Source organism: Schistocerca nitens, chromosome 1 (assembly GCF_023898315.1).
Source record: "Schistocerca nitens isolate TAMUIC-IGC-003100 chromosome 1, iqSchNite1.1, whole genome shotgun sequence".
Lineage (NCBI taxonomy): Eukaryota > Metazoa > Arthropoda > Insecta > Orthoptera > Acrididae > Schistocerca > Schistocerca nitens.
Window position 1 is genome coordinate 218681494 of NC_064614.1, and position 20379 is coordinate 218701872.

General features: G+C 38.4%; 1 protein-coding gene across 4 annotated transcripts in view; it reads right to left on the reverse strand.

The window, feature by feature from the left end:
• LOC126246014 (uncharacterized) overlaps positions 1-20379 on the reverse strand; it is a 297733-nt gene that overhangs the window by 214259 nt on the left and 63095 nt on the right. For all 4 annotated transcript variants that reach the window (XM_049948363.1, XM_049948362.1, XM_049948364.1 and 1 more), the window contains exons 4-5: positions 15547-15712; positions 3511-3624 (exon numbers count right to left, since the gene is read on the reverse strand). In XM_049948363.1, the coding sequence (XP_049804320.1) occupies positions 3511-3624; positions 15547-15712 (280 nt within the window). The remainder of the gene's footprint in view (positions 1-3510; positions 3625-15546; positions 15713-20379) is intronic.

Sequence of the window (20379 nt, forward strand, 5' to 3'; positions counted from 1 at the left end):
CATATAAATTATTATTTGCCATTTTTATGTCATGGTTGTAGCAACTGCACCACATTTTGTACAACTCACTATCAGGTTTGACACAATCCCTTTACGAAGACGCTGATTCTCACCCAAAGATACGTCACCACCACATATTCTGCACACAGTATTTTTGGAAATGAAATCACAGAGCATGCTAAGGTTCTCCAGAATATTTCCAAAGGAATGTTCATCTCCAGAACGTAATGCAGGAAATGCCTTGAAGACACTGCAGTTTCTTTCTTGATGTGCTGATTTTCCTGATGTCTAACATTCTCGGGTCCTTTGACCCATTAACCTCATTTATCTTTACGTATTTATTTCCTCTGAATTTTAATTTAGGCGGGAATTGCTTTATTCGCGGCATTTTTATCAAAACAAGGAGAACAAAGAAAATAAAATCAACGCTTCACTCACAACAAACTTCACTAAGCACAACCATTAACGCTCAAAAACAGTGACAAACTCGATCGGAAAAATGAGTATCGATAGTAGATACAGGGTAGGAAACACTGAAGCGATAAAACAATAAAAACATGAAATAATATACAAGGAGTAAAAGAATGCTGTGCATTATCTCTGCATGGCGCAGAAAGGAAGGCATGGCACTTAAATGCCAGATTGCACAGACTGTCAGGAAAACCGTATCTCACGAAAATATTGTTGGATTTATATAAAACAAAAACTGTTTCACGCAAGAAAGACCAGGCATTTCAAATATGCTAAAATCTAAAAATCGAATTTTTGAAGCCCACTTGCCTTCCGTCTCCCCTTAACCCATACCAAAAATGTCTTAAATCATTATTTTGAATAACCTGCCATTCATACCAACAGCTCAATTGCTGTATATGTAATTGTTACACAAGTGACCAACAGCAGAAAGAAAATCAAGGCAGTGTATGATGATGTATTACAGATGACTTCAATCTGTTTACATGAAATATATTTTAAAATTCTCATTTCACAGGCTTTATGACAAATTTTTAAGAACGTATATTTTAGTAACAAGAAACAGTTTCTTGTTAGTCATCACAAAAATGCATAGTTTCTATCAAATGATAAATATTCTCCTCACATCAGGCTCACATGAGAAAAGAAAAATTAATGCATTCAGGCACTTCACAGCAATAACTCATTTTATTTAGACAACGTTGGGATGGGGTAAGAAATGGTCATGGCTGTTGTTCTGCATATTGTAATGCATACCAGGTATACTTGAGCAACTTTGGAGAACATGGTGATGCAAACAAAGCACATACGACGGAAGTTTAACAATACTGGTCCACTGATCTGCCATAATAACAAAGAGCTACAGGAAATTATATAGTCCGAAAATTTTTTGAAAAATGTTGTACACTGTCACAAAAATTTCTTTATCAAGAGGCTGAGTTACATTATTCGTTCCAGGTGGAATCCAAATTATATTAACAGTCTTTATGTTATTCCCTTAAAGACAGATGTGTCATGTGTCTTCATCAAGAGTCCAACAAAAGCAATGAATTATTTTCTGCAACTGTAGGAAGACATTTGAGATGTAGTATTGAAAATTATTGTCTTGCAGATTTCCCGATTCTGCTATACCAATTACATGATTTTTTCAACTAAACAGTCCCCCCCCCCCCAACTTCCTTAAGGTTCCTGAAGAAAGATATAAAGCTGTACAACTAGTAACTTATTGATACTTATCACTGGCACTGTTAAATAGAAATGTGTCATACATTCATCGACTGCATGACTCTTGTCTTTGCAGGCAGCTCTTGCATGAAATTGACTGACTGTCTTTATTCACATCATTTTACGAAATAATGAGAGGCTTCATTGTGATGTCAGCTACAAATTTCTCTATAGCATTACCTATTAACAACATGTCTTGTACACATTTACTTGCAGTAAACTTCGTAATTTTCCAATTTCGTTTTCCGCGTAATTTCATAAAACTGTTTAACCAGATCAAAAAAGCTTCAAACTCCGTAATGTCCATCTCACCTGCAATTGAGAGCACCCAATCTCATAGAGCTCCATTGGTCACAGTGCAGTGACTGTCACAAGCAGTTCTCAATTTTTTTGAATTGTTTTTCTTTCACACTTCTGCAGGTTTCATTATGGTACATACGTCATACTTCATGTAAATCTTTCTTCCATTTAGCCAACTGATGTCCAGATTCCACAAACTGAAATCGGCGCACTGCACACTGCTTTTAGCTTAGTGTTTTTTCCCCTCTTCATTTAACCAAAAGCTTTACTACCTCCTCCTTGTCAGTGTAAGCCATTACTACACATTTTCTTTCGGTTAGGAAGGTACTGTATTTTTATTCTGGACAATCATAGCTCAAAGCACAATTCATAGAATTGTCAGCGTTAAATTTCCTGTTTTTTTTTTTTTTTTTTCTAATTTTTCCGCAATTTCTAATGAAAACGTCAACACCATTCAAATAAATATCCAAGACATTAACTAATAAGTAAGATATATTCAGGAACAGTAGGTTATTTTGGCTGTATACCATGCTCTTCGTATTTCACCTTTGCAAGGAAAAAACATTAACAGTAAACCACATTACTGTGAAACTCTGGAAACGTATATGGGGGGAAAAAATTAAGACAGTTTTGCCTCCATGTCAACACTTAGTGATACCTTATGGTTATTAAATGAGCTGCAAATTCAGGCAAACAGCAACAGTGAACAATTGTGTCAGAGCAACTATCAATTGAAACCAAAATTGAGTTTAAATTACTATCACATTGTACCGTGTTGTCTGTTTACTGATGTGCCAATGGCAATTTTCTATTATTATTATTATTATTATTATTATTATTATTATTATCATTATTATATTTTAATACTTGCAGTGTGTTTCAGCAGCTGAAATTTTGCCACTGTGATGCTTTCAGTGTATTCTTCCCATACAAAAAAATTCAGGACAGGTTTGGACATGTCAGACTGGACAGTTCCCTTGTCAGATGGTTTAATTTCTGTTCTGTAATTGTGATTCCTGTGTCCTTTCAGTCTAGTTCTCTAGACATGTTACAAAGTTGCTGAAAATAATTTTAGACTGTACTAATACAGATGTGGACACTATCAAATGAACAAATGTGATGTAAGTAGCAGAGAAATGTGCTGCCTTTATGCCTTTTATAACAGACATGGTTGATCAGAAGTCATTATCTGAAGAACTGTTGTCACAGACACTAGCAACTGAACAAATGCCACTTGAGTAGCAAAGAAAAGTGCTGCCTGTATGACCTACATAACAGACACAATTGGTGATAAATCAGGTTCGCAGAATGAAGCTGAATGCTGAAGACTACAATTTATCACCAATGATGCCCATTATAAAGGATGTTACATATATCTAACAAGATTTTAGGACGTACACAAAATTTAAAGAGATACAAAGATTAAATTCTTATATTTAAAGACAGCACTTTTACTGAAGAATCAATAAACAGTGGAATAGCTCTGTAAGATCAGATTGAAAAAGAATGCACTACCTTTGTCCTGTAATATAACTGCCAGTTCTATAGCCGACTTCGCTATATTATGATATTTATGGTCCGCCTTTGCCTTGGCTGTATGGACACCCCTTAGCTTCTTTTTCAACTCTTCTGTAACAAAACAGAGCATCTGACATTAAATCTCAGGCAGAATAGTTCAACCAATAGAGGCACCAGTAGTGCTAAACACTCTCTTCATCTGATTGGGTTAATAAAATATTAAGCATTTGCCTGGAAAGTAAGGTCACCTACTCTTTCTGACTCTTTTATTGTTCAGGGCGCAGTCTACTTGCTTGAGCTAGTTGGTGGCAGTTATTAACTTCCCCACACAACTAACTTCAGTCCCTCCACATTTCTGCAGAGTCAGGACATGTCGCAACATGAACCTCAATCTAGTGGTCAGGTTCCAGCTGCAATGCAGCGTTAATTTGAACAATGCTATGCTATTAAATTATGTGTGAAACTTAGGAAGTTCACTGTGAAAACATTTCCAGTGACTGGGCAGGCATTTGGGAGAGAACGTCTGTCAAAATGGAAGGTGTTTCAGTAGCACAAGACCTTTTTGGAAGCCTGGTATGAGATCAACAACATAATACCCCTGAAAGGTGATGACAGTGTGAATCCTGGGCTTTAACTTTTAAACACTAAACATAGAATGAGTGTCCATCTGATTGCTCAGATACTAGATGCATTCACACAATCGCATATGAAGAAAGTGAGAGAACAACTGGACCCAAAACATTAAACGATGACCACAAGTCGAACAGACAGTTCATTTGTGAAGAAATTCTGGAATTGTGTATAAATTACGCTATCTTTCTGAACAATGTTGTAATGGGTTTTCCAATACGACAAGAAGACGAGCTCCAAGTGGCACACCTTGCAGTCACCATGTCCCAAGAAGGCACACAAACAGATCCAAAGCGAAGGTAATGCTGAGTGTCTTATTCAGTGTCAGTGATATCGTCCACAATGAGACTGTCCCTGCAGAGCAGAACATTGGTGCTCTACCTTCTATGAGGATGTGCTCGACAAGCTTGGAGGGAGGGAAACGTTGTATGCATCAGAACACACATTGCCAGATCCTGAAAGTACCAACAAGATAGCAGCCACACCACCTTCATGGCAAGGGATTATTTGATCAAAAAACAAAGTAGCAATTCTGCCCCAGCCCCCTTACTCTTTCGACCTTGCTCCTTGATATTCATTTATTTATTTATCTTTCTCTCCAGCTCACCTTGAAAGGACACCATTTGGAGACTATGCTCCTGTTACATGAGCCCTAAAGGACTTTTGGAACATGGGCCTTTCAGGATACCCACATCACTTAGAAACCTTGCTGGCAACAGTTTAGTGATGCAAGTACAGGTAGATGGTATTTTAAAGAATTGATGTGTTATACTGTTCTCATCATTACACTGATGTTTATGTCCGCCCCGGTAGCTGAGTGGTCAGCGTGACAGACTGTCAATCCCAAGGACCCGGGTTCGATTCCCGGCTGGGTCGGAAATTTTCTCCGCCCAGGGACTGGGTGTTGCGTTGTCCTAATCATCATCATTTCATCCCCATCGACGCGCAGGTCGCCGAAGTGGCGTCAAATCGAAAGACATGCACCAGGCGAACGGTCTACCCGACGGGAGGCCTTAGCCACACGACATTTCCATTTACTGATGTTTATGGACATACTGACATTATTGGTGCACGTAATTTAGCTTAGTGACATTACTTTCCAGACAAACTTTATATATCACAATGAGAAATTAATCTGTCATACAGATTATATTCTTAATATTTCTCATACTAATTACATAATGAAATAACAAAATCAGAGACACAAAGAGAGAATATTAAGGGGGTTTAGACTCATAACGACACGTCTACCAAATTGGCCATTTCAACACACGTACTTCATCACTGTCAAGAGAAACTAATCTATTGATTGCAAAAAAGACTGAACTACAATCTCAAATCATTCCAGAGATAGTGTGTAGCATATCCACAAATTCACTTTAATGTTTATGTCACAGTAGCATATTGCCTTTTACATCATTTTGGTCCCCTTTGCAGTACTACAACGTTAAAAGACATAACAGCAAGTGCAAATACATCCTTTTGTTACTAAATAAAGACTGTATTTTTAGAGACATGACCAAAATTTGGACTAACCTATAGCCTTACAGACACACTGTCGATATAACAGTTGCAATATTTTTAACAGTGCTCATCTATTATTGTGATTGTTAGTTTCGAGCCTGCTGTTGTGGAATCAACATTTTTTTTAGGGGAAAAAAATTAGTAATCTTTTGGAGAATCAAAAATGTACTACACAAGAAAATTCTAGTTCTTTAACCTTTCATAATGTGATTTCTTCATTAGGCAGTAATGCTTTCGTAGGCTGTGGTAAGTTTTTTTCACTCACAGTACGTAACTGGTATTGTATCAATTAAACCTAGATATTTAAGGGAGTTGTACACAACTGCAAGTTAAACACATTTGCCTATGCGTAATTTTGTAACTGTATTGCAGAAAATGACGGCTGTATTAAAGAAATAAGTTGTGTGACACCCGAAGATGCTGAAACACTATTCAATGTTGCAGTGATTCAGATTTACCTGATGATTCCTTAAAGGAACCTAATCATCAGGCAGTAATAAAGGACAATAGTGAATACATTTACAACTCAGCAGTGTTAATGCAATGGTATCAATAAAAGGATGACAATAAAATTATTTATGCAAAATGTGTGTGTGTGTGTGTGTGTGTGTGTGTGTGTGTGTGTGTGTGTGTTGCTTTGCACAATGTGGTGATGTACAAATTATATAAGTGCTGGATATATTTTGGAATCTTTGAAAAATACAATCCTGCAACTTCGCAACAATATCGCGTGGAATTTAAGATGTAAGTACCATAAACACTTAACCTCACATACTTATTTACTCTGTATTTCATCGTTTGGAGGTCGGTTACGTTCACATAGGGCGCTTCTAACACTGTTTTCTACTGTACGGCATCAACACACCAAGAATATTTCGCCACAGTGGAAGAATAAAAATCGAAAACTGATGATTATGTAAAGTGTATCTTGCAAATCATGTGAACAGCGGTCTGATGATGAACTTGCCAGTTCAAAACCAGTTAAGGCGCTATTTACTTAAATAAATAGCAGTATTAATAGTGGCTGGTTTCTGTGTTCTTCTCTGTATTTACTGTACACAGCCACAATCTCACTATGTCAGTTTTAGACAAAATAGCACATATGTATTGCCTGATGAAGATATCTCAGAAATCAATTACTCGATGAACCTAGGGCATTAAGAATAGGGTTTCTGAAATTTAAGGAATACCTGCAATCACTTATGAAAATATTCAGTCCTTACTGAAGTAAAATTAGGGTTAAAATCAAACAATGGAAAATCCAGGATGGAATGTAACAATACCAGAGAAGGGAAGTTGCTACTCACCATATAGCGGAGATGCTGAGTCGCAATAGTGAATTTTTTATTGTGCCTATCGCGACTCAGCATCTCCGCTATATGGTGAGTAGCAACTTTCCTCACTGCTGCTACAGAATTCTGTAAAAGTGAAGAGTGAGGAAGCTGTGCTCTGCACGCAGCAGAAACATTGTTTTCACTGTACTTCCCACAAAATCAAAAATGAAATGACTCGCCATATTCCACTTTTTCTTGTAATGTGTTCAGAAAAATCAATAAAGCTACGAAAAGTGTAGTGCCACTAGTTTGGAAAGTTGCTAACGCATGGCCCTGTATGCTGTGTAGTTTGAACAGTTTTCCTATCGTGTGTAAAGCTACTCATCACAGGGCAATACTGCAGAATATCTTGCTAAGAATATGTCTGTGTACAGACACAATGTTTTTCTGTTTAATACATGTTATGAACATGATTTTCCTTCATTTGGAAACCAAAATAGTTCTTGAGAACACTCATGGGGCACACAAACCCATTTCTATGAATTGTATAATTAATCACCCTTTATAAAACCCAGAAAAAAATGAGTGTAAAGTGAATCTGGTTGACAGCACCAGAAAAACCCATTGTTTAATGGAATGCATGATTTCAACCTCTTCGTTTGGTAACCAACCTCCTTTCATATTTCAACAGTGGAACTGATCACACTGAGCTGCAATGCAATATTTATAGTTACTATGCATTGCAGTTACCGTGCCATCTGTTAGCAGCTTTTTGACCTATTTTGAAACATCTGTATAATTTCCATTCAAAATTCTTAAACTTTCACAATAAACACCTTTTGTTACACTAATCTATTACCTTTAGTTTTCAAGATATTTAATTTTGAAATCAGTGACTCCTTCACTGGACATTCTGTCCATGACATATGGATGGATTGATGCTTGTCTATTTTCCCTGGAAAACTTTAATAGCATCCTGAATGAAAAATGAATAATTTTCAGCAAAATCCATTATGACAATTAGCTCATCTTCTGTTACATCAAATTTAAGGACTTCAAGATGCAAATTCAGATGTTTGGCCGTGCAACAATGGCATCACAGAAACAAAATTTTTGTCCCTACTTTGTCCAGAGTGTCCCAATCTGTGTGAATCCTTTGCTAAACACAAATCAAACAATGGAAAACCAAAGATGGCACACGACGGCAGTCTCAGGCAACTGAAACCACACAGCGAGCAGCGCCACCAGTGCACGATGGAAGTAGCAACTAGGTAGGGGAAAGGAGGGGGCTGGTGTGGGGAGGGGGAGGGATAGTATGGTGGGCTTGGTGGACAGTGAAGTGCTGCAGGTTGGGCAGCAGGCAGGGGTGAGGTGGGAAGGTGGGGGGGGGGGGGGGGGGGAGTAGCATAAAAGGAGAGAAATAGAGAGAAAAATAATAAAATAAAATACAAAAAACTGATTGTGGTGGTGGAGTGACAGCTGTGTAGTGCTGGAATGAGAGCAGGGAAGGGGCTGGATGGGTGAGGACACCAACTAACGAAGGTTGAGGCCAAAAGGGTTACGGGAGCGTAGGATGTATTGTAGGGGAAGTTCCCACCTGTGCAATTCAGAAAAGCTGGTGTTGGTGGGAAGAAACCATATGGCACAGGCTGTAAAGCAGTCACTGAAATGAAGGATATTATGTTTGGCAGCATGTTCAGCAACAGGGTGGTCCAATTGTTTCTTGGCCACAGTTTGTCGGTGGCCATCCATGTGGACAGACAGATTGTTGGTTGTCATGCCTAGAAAGAATGCAGCACAGTGGTGGCAGCTTAGCTTGTAGAACACATGACTGGTTTCAAAGGTAGCCCCATAGGAGATCTTAGTGACCGGACTGGAGTGGGAGGATGTATGGGACGGGCAAGAAATAAGTGGACCATCCTGTTGCTGAACATGCTGCCAAACATTATATCCTTCATTTCAATGACTGCATCACAGCCTGTGACATACGGTTCCTTCCCACCAACACCAGCTTTTCTGAACTGAGCAAGTGGGAACTTTCCCTGCAATACATCCTACGTTCCCGTAACCCTCCTGGCCTCAATCTGTGTTAGTTGTTGTCCTCACCCATCCAGCCCCTTCCCTTCTCTCATTCCAGCACTACACAGTCGTCATTCCATCACCACAAACAGTCTTTTTTTATTTTACTTTATTACTTTTTATTTATTTCTCTCCTTTTATGCTACTCCCCCCCCCCCCCACACACACACACACCTTTCAATCTCTGCCCTGCCCGCCGTCCAACCTGCAGCAATTCACTGTCGCCATCCCCACCATACTAACCTCTCCCTCCCCACACCAGCCTCCTCCTTTTCCCCACTCAGTCGCCACTCCTATCATGCACTGGTGGTGCTGCTCGCTGTGTGGTTTCAGTTGCCTGAGACTACAGTCTTGTGTGTGTGTGTGTGTGTGTGTGTGTGTGTGTGTGTGTGTGTGTGTGTATTGTTGACAAAGACCACTGGCCGAAAGCTGTAAGTGTGAAAATCGTTTTGTTGTGCCTATCTGAGACTTAACATCTCCACTAAATAGTAAGTCGCAATTTTCCTTCCCATAATATCATTGCTAAACATGGTAATTTCCTGTCGGTAATGTTATGTGGAACAGCCAGCAACAGTAGATGCTATAGCTTTTGGTCCAGGACATTTTTCACTATTATGTAACATGCATTCATTAAATTGCATACAGCCCAACTGCCATGCTACGAAACCCCACGTAATTACCTCAAATTTAGAGAGAGACAAAAAAGAGAATACTATCCAAATTATTGGATTCCTTATGCCTTTTCATTTTTTACAAAAACAATTTTATAGAGCTGAAGACTTTAGAGATCATTAAAAAAATACTAATTTGTTTAGTTTTTCAAGTTTTTAATTCAAGCTCACTTCCTATTCCTTAGGACTTATGATTTTATTTTCCTCCCAGGCGCCACTAAACAATTGCAAAACATAATAGAAAATGTCAGATTTAATTTCAGTATCAACTGAATGTGGACGATTTTCACTGTACCTTCACCTTATAACGCTTGCCTGCTTCATTTCTTCGTTGATCGTCCTTGGTGCACTGCTACACTGGCTGAAAAATGGGGTTTGTAATTCCGAGACTAACTACTGTAAATAATGTGGCCGACAGGTGCACAGTTGCGTTTCACAATTGTTTACTTTCATTGTTCACAACCCTGCAATAATACACAGTTATATACGGCCAATGCTCTATTGTTTAACTTTCAATACGCCTCATTAATAGGTTGCTGGAGAACATCTACATACTGTTACAATAGTTTACTGTTAAACATCTACAAGCAGTAAAAGCCTAACCACACAGTTCACTGTTCTTTTAGAATAATAAAGTACGTATGGAACAGACACTGTCATTGTTTTAACACACGGCCTACTGGCGTAACACTTATTTCATAGTTAAGTGGATGCATTGTTGTTGATCTAACCAACATAGTTTCCTCGTCTGAAGCTCAACCATTGACTGAATGTCTCGGGACTATAAATTGGGCCCTTACATATCCTCACAATAATAGGTACTGAAACTACACATTGTTGGATGTTCAATTTACAGAAATTACAAGTAAAACTTTACTCATTCAACTACTTGTATACATCGAAAAATTGGTTCTTTTTAGTAGTTTCTTCTTCTACTACAAAAGTTAGGCTGAACTATTTGTTTAAATGATGAAATTCACATATATTAATGGAGGGAAACATTCCACGTGGGAAAAATATATCTAAAAACAAAGATGATGTGACTTACCAAACGAAAGCGCTGGCACGTCGATAGACACACAAACAAACACAAACATACACACAAAATTCAAGTTTGTTGCGAAAGCTCACCCTAAGGTAACAATACTTTTGGCAAAACTGTTAATTACTTTGAGATTAATTAAGGGCTGTTTCCAAACGGAGCCAAATAGATCCTTTAAGAATACTATTAGTTGTTCCTCCAAATGTTTATAATTAGTACAGAATTAATATTTGTTTATAAGTCAACAATAGAATTTAAGTTACAAAACAATTACTGATTTTGCCCTATAATGAAAGATAATATTCAAAATAAATTAGAAAATCAATTACATACATAAAACTAAGTATAAAATTAGATGTGGTGTTATACTCTTTAAAACTGAGGACCAACCTTTATCTTTTATGAAAATGCAGATTATACTCACGTATGTTAATGGTAATTAATTCAAAAATGAAAAAATTAATTTTAAGGAGGCATATGGCGAAACAAGAGGGGAAGTAAAAATATACCAGCTTGCTTCATCATAACCTTGTCATTACTTTGTAGAGCCTTATATGCTCGCATTGCAAAATCAAATCTAGTTTTTAGGTAGTTCAGACAATGGTATTTCTAATGGTTTAAAAGAGTGCAGGAAATATTTTTTTGTAGCATTAGGCTGAAAACACCAATTTTTTTTTAGTTTTTATAAGAAATGTTAATTTTGCACTCAATTTGTAAACTACTGGCAAGCAGTAGGAGAATGGAATTTTATGTTCCAACACCTATTGATGGTAAGTTATCGCACACAGAGTTTTAGGTTTATCAAGTGCGTATCTCCAGAGATATAAAAATTAAACTTCTCATTTTTTCAAACAACTATTTTTTGGCCGACTTTGCTTCAATTTATCCATGTAAAAGTTGCTACCAATTTCTTTAATTACTCCACGTAAGAGAGTGCCAAAAGCTGTTCATTATGGCCTAGTCTAGTTTCTTTCAATAACATATTGCCAGAGATAATATGACTCAAAAGTTGCTGAAAACTCTGAGATGTACTGATGAAAGCTTCACTATGGGGTCAAATGAATGATTTTATCTCTGCATGTACTAAGCTGGCAAAAGTGAAATTTTGCTATTGTTCATTGGGAACATGTGAATGTTCACACAGAATTTCCACAAAATCCATTATAGTCATATGGGAAATTTTTCCGGAATTATACAACTTGGCACAGAATGGCCCCAATGTCAGTACACAGAAGCAGCCAGGAGAAAAAAGTAATGCTGAATACTATTATACAACAATTCTAAATACAGTTCCTGTTACTTAAAGGGAGGATATCAGTTAGTAGCTTTTGATTAGATTAGATTAGATTAATACTTGTTCCATAGATCATGAATACGACACTTCGTAATGATGTGGAACGTGTCGGTTAATAAAAGATGTCTGTACAAGATATTAGGCTACATTATACAAAATATTGCATGACACTAATGTTTAAGTTAGTTAGTTTGTTTGTTTCCCCCCCCCCTCCCCCCTTAATTTATATCTAAAAATTCAGCCAATGAGTAGAAGGAGTTGTCATCTAGAAATTCTTTTAATTTATTTTTAAATGTTGGTTGGCTATCTGTCAGGCTTTTGATGCTGTTTGGTAGGTGACCAAAGACTTTTGTGGCAGCATAATTTACCCCTTTCTGTGAAAAGTCAGAGTTAACCCTGCATAGTGATGATCATCCTTTCTCCTGGTGTTATAGCTATGCACACTGCTATTACTTTTGAACTGGACTGGATTATTAACAACAAATTTCATAAGTGAATATATATACTGTGAGGTTACTGTGAGGATCCCTAGATCCTTACATAGATGTCTGCAGGATGACCGTGGGTGGGCTCCAGCAATTATTCTGATTACACGTTTTTGAGCAATGAATACTTTTCTACTCAACGATGAATTATCCCAGAATATGATGCCATACGAAAGCAGTGAATGAAAGTAGGCATAGTAAGCTAATTTACTGAGATTCTTATCACCAAAATTTGCAATAACCCTAATAGCATACGTAGCTGAACTCAGACGTTTCAGCAGACCATCAATGTGTTGCTTCCAGTTTAACCTCTCATCAATGGACACACCTAAAAATTTTGAAAATTCTACCTTAGCTACAGACTTCTGTTCAAAGTCTATATTTATTACTGGAGTTGTGCCATTTACTGTACGGAACTGTATATACTGTGTTTTATCAAAATTTAAAGAGAGTCCGTTTGCTGAGAACCACTGAATAATTTTGTGAAAAACATCATTTACAATTACATCACTTAGTTCTTGGTTTTTGGATGTTATTACTATACTTGTATCATCAGCAAAAACAACTAACTTTGCATCTTCATCGATGTGGAATGGGAAGTCATTAATGCATATCAAGAACAGTAAAGGACCTAAGACCGAACCCTGTGGGACCCCGTACTTGATAGCCCCCCAGTTTGAGGAATCAGCTGTTGTTTTAACATTACATGAACCACTTATTTCAACTTTCTGCATTCTTCCAGTTAAGTATGAATGAAACCATTTGTGCACTGCCCCCCCTCAAACCATAATGATTTAGTAGTTCGTTTTATCTCTGATAATGACTAAGGCAATCAGTGAAACAATTTACAGATACCACAAGCAGAGATCTATGGGCATACCCTGGATGAGGCTCCATGCTTAACATAGCATCCAGATAGATAATAAACTAAAGTGGCACAAATATGTCAATAATTTAACCAAATAGCTCACTATTGTCTGCTTTGCACTTAAAAATCTCACTGTGTTGAGCTGCACATGGGATTGCTAACATATTTTGCACACTTTCACTCAATACTGTCAAATGTCATAATCTTCTGGGGAAATGTAGCTAAGGACAAAACAGTTTTGTACTGTAGAAGAATATTCCTTAAGACTGATGAAAATCTTGCAGCAAAAGCTCGGAATCATTACACTTTAATGATAATATACTTATTTCGTAATAGTACAAGTAAATCATTTTAAGATGAATTTGATAGAAATTGTGAAACTCACAACCACTATACAAGAAATAAACATAATGTCCGTACAGGTAATGCATCCCTATCTAGGGTTCACAATGGTATTTCATATTCTGGTGCGCCACTTCTTTTACAATTTGTCAGAACACATGGTTATTAATTCTGCATAGCTCTCATGTTTGTATTGAACATACCTCGATTTTCCCAGTACGTAGACAGCTGACAGTGTGCAGTGTGAAGTTATGTAAATGCTTCATTTGAGGTCCTGAATAAAAACGGTATGTGAATAACATACAAGGAGGAAGTGTGGAAGATCAGCTTTAGTCATAATTTGTTGTTCATTCATTTCTACAGAAGCTGCCTGCAGTGACTGTTTCATATGTTTACAGATGGGGTCTGCCTTTAGCAAAACACAATTTTGTTTTTTATCCCAAACACGTTTCACTGCATTGCAGCATCCGCAGTGGGCTTTTGTTTCGTGGCTCTTTACCACATGGTGTGGTTTTCCTGATGTGTTACATTTTTACAGTGACTGATTTCTTTCACAGTTTGCCGTGTTTTCTGTATTCCTCATCTTCTTCACTGTGTTATTGAGCTGTCACTGTCACTGTTTCACTGCTCACCAGCTGTTTACCTTGCCTTTACAGCTGGTAAACAGTGGAACAGTAACAGTGACAGCTCAATAACACAGTGAAGAAGATGAGGACTAAAGAAAACACGACAAACTGTGAAAGAAATCAGTCACTGTAAAAACGTAACACATCAGGAGAACCACACTATGTGGTAACAAGCCATAAAATAAAAGCCCACTGAAAATGCTGCAACTGCAGTGAAACATGTATGGGATAAAAAACAAAAATGTGTTTCGCTAGAGGAGTACCCCATCCAGAAACATATGTGTTGTTAAAACAAACAAGGGAAAAAGAGCTTCAACTCCAAGATTATTATTAAAGTGAGAATGTATGAAAAATTAATGACAGCTCAGATTCTATATGAAGGTCTCCCTCCCAGGAGACACCGCCTTATCGTAGGCACCTTCAGTGCCGGGCAGGAGGGTTTGCACGCTCTGACGAAGTCGAGATCTGTGCCGGCGGTAGCGTAGCTACTGGCAGGGTCACCCACGCCAGATTGGTTTGATGGAGGAGTCATGGTTTTACAAACACAAACTCCAGTGACTGAAACCAATACCATGTGGAAGGTATGCAATCCCATTATTCAACTTAAATGATAAATAAGAAGCAAAAGATACCTGAATCCGGATGGCTGGATGGAGTATTTGAGCCTTTACCCTACAGAAATAAGTTGACACTGTAGTACTGGATCACATTCCTTGGTCATGAATAAATCACATTTCTGATTTAGTTTTGGCGTGGTGAACAAACAAAGTTTTTATTTTCTTTTGTTTCCTACATCTTAAGGGAGAATGACGGTTATTATTTTTTAAATCTAGATTCAACTGAGTAAGGTCTAGAGTGCGCTTGAAAGAGCAGAACTACATTTTGAAAGTACTGAGTCTTTATGGATTATAAATAATGTTAAGGATCTATTAATGTAAACAGATTATGTACAAGTTAATATATCAGCAGCATAAATATGTTTTGCACATAATTATAAGTTTCAAATCAAAATTAAATGTACTGATCTGTCTTAACAAAATTACCTGTAGGAACTCCTTGATTACTCACGAAATGATTATTTCACTTATAAAACAGTAATATGTTATACAAACCCAGCAGCACTTCACAAGTGACCTACACAACTATAATTAATATAACTGACAATATTGTATAGAAATAGTTCAACTTAATGCCGTACCTTCTATTCTTTCAGTCTTGTCCTTGTACTCATTCACATCTTTTTCCTGTACTTCAACAAGAGCAGTAAGCTGCTTATTATGTTGTTGCAGAGCGATAAGTGCTGTACTCTGTGTGTGCAGTTTGCTTTCAAGTTCATTGTGCGCAGCTCTAAGGTCATTGTACGACTGCAAACATATCAGAGATATCAAATTTGTTACTGTTGACCAATCATGTAAAAAGTACGTACGTTAAACATCACTTTAATGATACATTTTGAGTTGAATGAAAGTTGACCAACAGGACACTGCCATAGCAAAGTGGACAGAGAGAGAGAGAGAGAGAGAGAGAGAGAGAGAGAGACAGAGAGAGAATTAATCATTGTATTTCAGGTCTTGATTAACAACAACACTTTTTTTAACATACATCACACTGCAGAAATTTCTTCCAATCTATTTTAAAATAGGGCAATGAGCAATGAGGAGAATTCAGTTAAAAATGCACTACCATAATTGCTTAACAAGAAGACTACGTTAAATTTGTTGTTTGTGAGACGTCAGCCACCGCTCACTTTGGGATACCGTTGGTTGGTTGGTTGTTTGGGGGAAGAGACCAAACAGCGAGGTTATCGGTCTCATAGGATTAGGGAAGGATGGGGAAGGAAGTCGGCCGTGCCCTTTGAAATGAACCATCCCAGCATTTGCCTGGAGCGATTTAGGGCAATCATGGAAAACCTAAATCAGGATGGCTGGACGCAGGATTGAACCATCGTCCTTCCATACATTATATCCTTGAAAAAGAGGAGCAGATGTCAACACAACCAAAGTGTACACCTGGATAATGTTGTTAAAATACATAATGACTCTGAATTATCTAACTTGGACTGAATCTCCTATGTTTTTACTGTTCTTATACTACATACTTTAGTTTTGTTCATTCTACTCGTTTTTTTCTTCAGTCATATAGCAGAATTGTGGGGGTTGCACATCGTCTGGACCACAATAATGACGATTGTGGGTATAAATTTTGCAACTTTGCATAAATGGAGCAGAAAGAACATTAGTCTCTCCTGAACCACTTCTTTGATTATGTTATGCCCTTCTTCTAGCTCAACTATCACCAGATCTCACTAACGAACAACAGCAGAAGATACTTGCCATTCTTCAAGAGTTCTCTGAATGATTCAATCCACAGGTGGAGAGCAAATTAGACAAATCAACGGTGAAGCACTGGAGACCATCAACCAATAAGCCACAGAGCATACCGTGTGTCAGCAACAGAACATTGAATAATTCACGTCGAGGTAGAGAAAATGATGAAGAATGATATCATCCAGCCTTTGCAGAGCCCATGGTCATCACCAGTAGTCCTCGTCAGGAAGAAGGATGGCAGTTGGCGCTTTTGTGTTGATTACAGTAAGCTTAATAAAATAACTAAAAAGGATGTTCACCCTCTTCCACGAATTGATGATACACTAGATTTTCTGATGGGGTCTAAGTTTTTCTTAACCATGGACAGGTACTCGGGATACTGGCAAATCGAAGTAGATGAGGCTGATCGTGAGAAAACTGCATTCATCACCCCTGAGGGTGTGTATAAGTTTAAGGTAATGCAGTTTGGTTTGTGTAATGCACCAGCAACTTTTGAACAGATGATGGATAATCTTCTAAGGCACCTCAAGTGGGCGATGTGTCTTTGTTATTTAGATGACATTATAGTGTTCTCAGAGACATTTGATTAACATATATAAGACTGAGGGCTGTTCTTAAGTGTCTCCAACAAGGTGGACTAAAACTTAATCGACACCTTGTGTCAAACAAAGGTGAGTGGCCAGATCCAGAAAAGGTGAGATATATAATGGAATTTCCTATTCCTAAAAGTATCAGAGGTGTGAGGAGCTTCCTCGGATTATGTTCTTATTACCGTCATTTTATCAAAGACATTTGTATCAAAGCCAGGCCACTCCAAGAGTTGTTAAAAGCTGATGCTCAACAAGATCCTTTTGATGTGCTGCGAAAAGCTCTGATAACTGATCCTGTACTTGGTCTGTATGATGAGAGGGCACGTACAGAACTACACACAGATGCCAGCGGGTATGAGATCGGTGCTGTTCTGGTGCAAATTTCGGATGGAAAAGAGAAGGTTATAGCCTATGCTTCTAGGACATTTACACAAGCCGAGAGAAACTACTCAACTACAGAAAGAGAATGTCTTGCTATGATCTGGGCCATGTGCAAATTTCAACAGTATCTCTATGGAAGGCCATTCACAGTTGTTGGCTGACAGGTCTTAAGCATCCAACAGGATGACTCGCCAGGTGGGCATTACATCTTCAAGAGTATGACATTACCATAGTGTACAAAAGTGGAAGAAGACACCAAGATGCCGACTGTCTCTCAAGAAACCCTGTGCAAGACCATCAAGACTTTGATGAAGATAGTGACTATCTCGCTGCACTCCAGGATCTCTGCTGAGCAGGAGGAGGACACCAAGATATCTCAAACTATGCTTGCCTTAAATTGGTCAGAGGATGTGAAAGGACAATATAAGGTAGTTAATGGATTACTCTGCATGAAAAACTTTGATCCGTTTGCAGAGGGTGATTCCTAAACACATGTGTTTAGATGTTCTATAGAAATTCCATGACACACCCGAGGCTGGACATTTAGGATTTCTTAAGACATACGATAGAATCCGCAAGAGATTTTTCTGGCCAGGTTTATTTAGGAGTGTCCATCACTACGTGTCGCACAGTCGAGAGTGCCAGAGGAGGAAGGCAGCTCCTCAGAAACCACCTGGCCGACTCATACCAATTCCACCAGCCAAAACGCCTTTCCAGCATGTTGGGACTGAACTCCTCGGACAATTTCCAATGCCTGCTAGTGGCAATAAATGGATTATTGTTTGCACTGATTATCGGACAAGCTATGCCATTACAAAAGCCGTGAAAAGAGCTGAAGCATCCGAGGTAGCCAAACTCATCGTGGAAGACATTGTATTAAAACACGGTGCCCCAAGGTCGTTAATTACGGTTCGTAGGAAAGTTTTTCAATTGAATCTTCCGACAGAGATAAACCATCAGTGCAACATTACTCATCACATGATGACTGCCTACCATCCACAAACTAACAGGCTTACTAAAACCAACGCCTTCAACACCGCCAAACAAGACACCGCAGGATTTATGCCATTTTCCTGGTGCATGGGTGTGAGGCGACTACAACAATGAACACTATTTCTGTTACATCCTGATGACTTGGACAACATTGACTACATCAGTCAGATGTTAACCAGAGCTGAGGAAGCTAGGCAGTTAGCTCGACTCCGCACGCTGCAGGCTCAAGAAAACGAACGCCAAAGGTATGAGGCGAGCCACCGCCCTGTTGTCTACCAGCCTGGTAACCTGTCTGGATCTTCACTCCTGTTCGGTTGGTTGGTCTGTCTGAGAAGCTCCTCAGGTGCTACTTTGTACCTTATAAGGTTGTAAGACAGTTGTCTGATGTTACTTATGAAGTTGAACATTTCGACCCTGACACAAGACGACAGAAGATCAGAGATACGGTCCATGTCCTTCGAATGAAGCCTGCAACCCACGGTAAATTCGAAGCTCCAGCGACAGGCAATAAGCAGAAAGGTGACAAAGAGTGTAGCGGTAAACGAAGTTCTAAGAAGATCATCGCCAGGGTGAACGCCAGTCATCGGGAGTTGGAGTATGGAGGACTGATGACTTATTCCCGGACTAAGTTGACATAACACCGAGACGCCATTCTCTTAAGGAGGGAGCAATGTCGCAGAAAAAGCTGCGTACCACCGTGGTTTAGTTGTTATGATACTAAACTGTTGCATGGTGGGTCGTGAGTTCAAAACTTACCTGGACTGTACAATATTGATTTCTATATTCTATTCGCTTACATTCTAGAAGTATCCACAAATATCAAGAATCATTGTACTGGAATGTTCTGTAGCTGTATATATACTGTATGTGTTCTGGCAGGAGGCATTTCGCTCCAGGTTCTTGTATGTGCAAGTGCTGAATAAAATCCTCGTTAAGTGAAGTTAGTGTTCATCATTCATCTAGTTACACCTTCTTCTACGTGACAATATGTTCTCTTAACAATAATAATGAAAAGAATTTTATGAGACACATTCAGCCAGAAAATTTTCGCAAAATGAAAAAAAAGAGAGAAAAGAAAAAAAAACGGTGCCCAAAAAAATTTCAAAGTTTGTGGTCTCAGGGATTAAAGGTATGACGAACCTGAAACCTGATATGTAGTAACCAATACACCAAACAACATTTATGTGCCACTATGCAATACTGAATAAATGAAGTGCGAAGTTGAAGATTTTGCAAAAAACTATGTACTACAAAACTCTCCAAACTGGACAAATTAGAAATACCATAGTTTCAACCACAAAAAATGTATTTTATTACCCAACGCAAACTAACACTTAGATAATCTGAGTCAATAATGGGAGTGAAAACCACAGCGCGAAGAAAATGTGAATTTCGGATCCATTTGCTTGCCGCCTATGCGTCTACATGTCTGAGAATCCAAGATAAGATACTTACAAAATGGGTTTGTAAGCAGACTTTGGAACTTAAATTAAGAAACAAACGAAATTAAAGGCTTGAGAACCTTGTATAAGATACCCAACTGTGACGACAGAGTTCCCAGTTCATGTTCCTGAACCGGTAGTGATAATGTCACCAAGGACCAATGCCATAAAGTGAGATATTATTTGTCAGCTTAAAAACAAAAGCCACAAGCAACAAATCGTGGACAAATGGTTGCTGCAATGTAGCCTACAGCCACAGTACGTTCCTTCACATCTGACGGTAATTTTCAGGTACTGG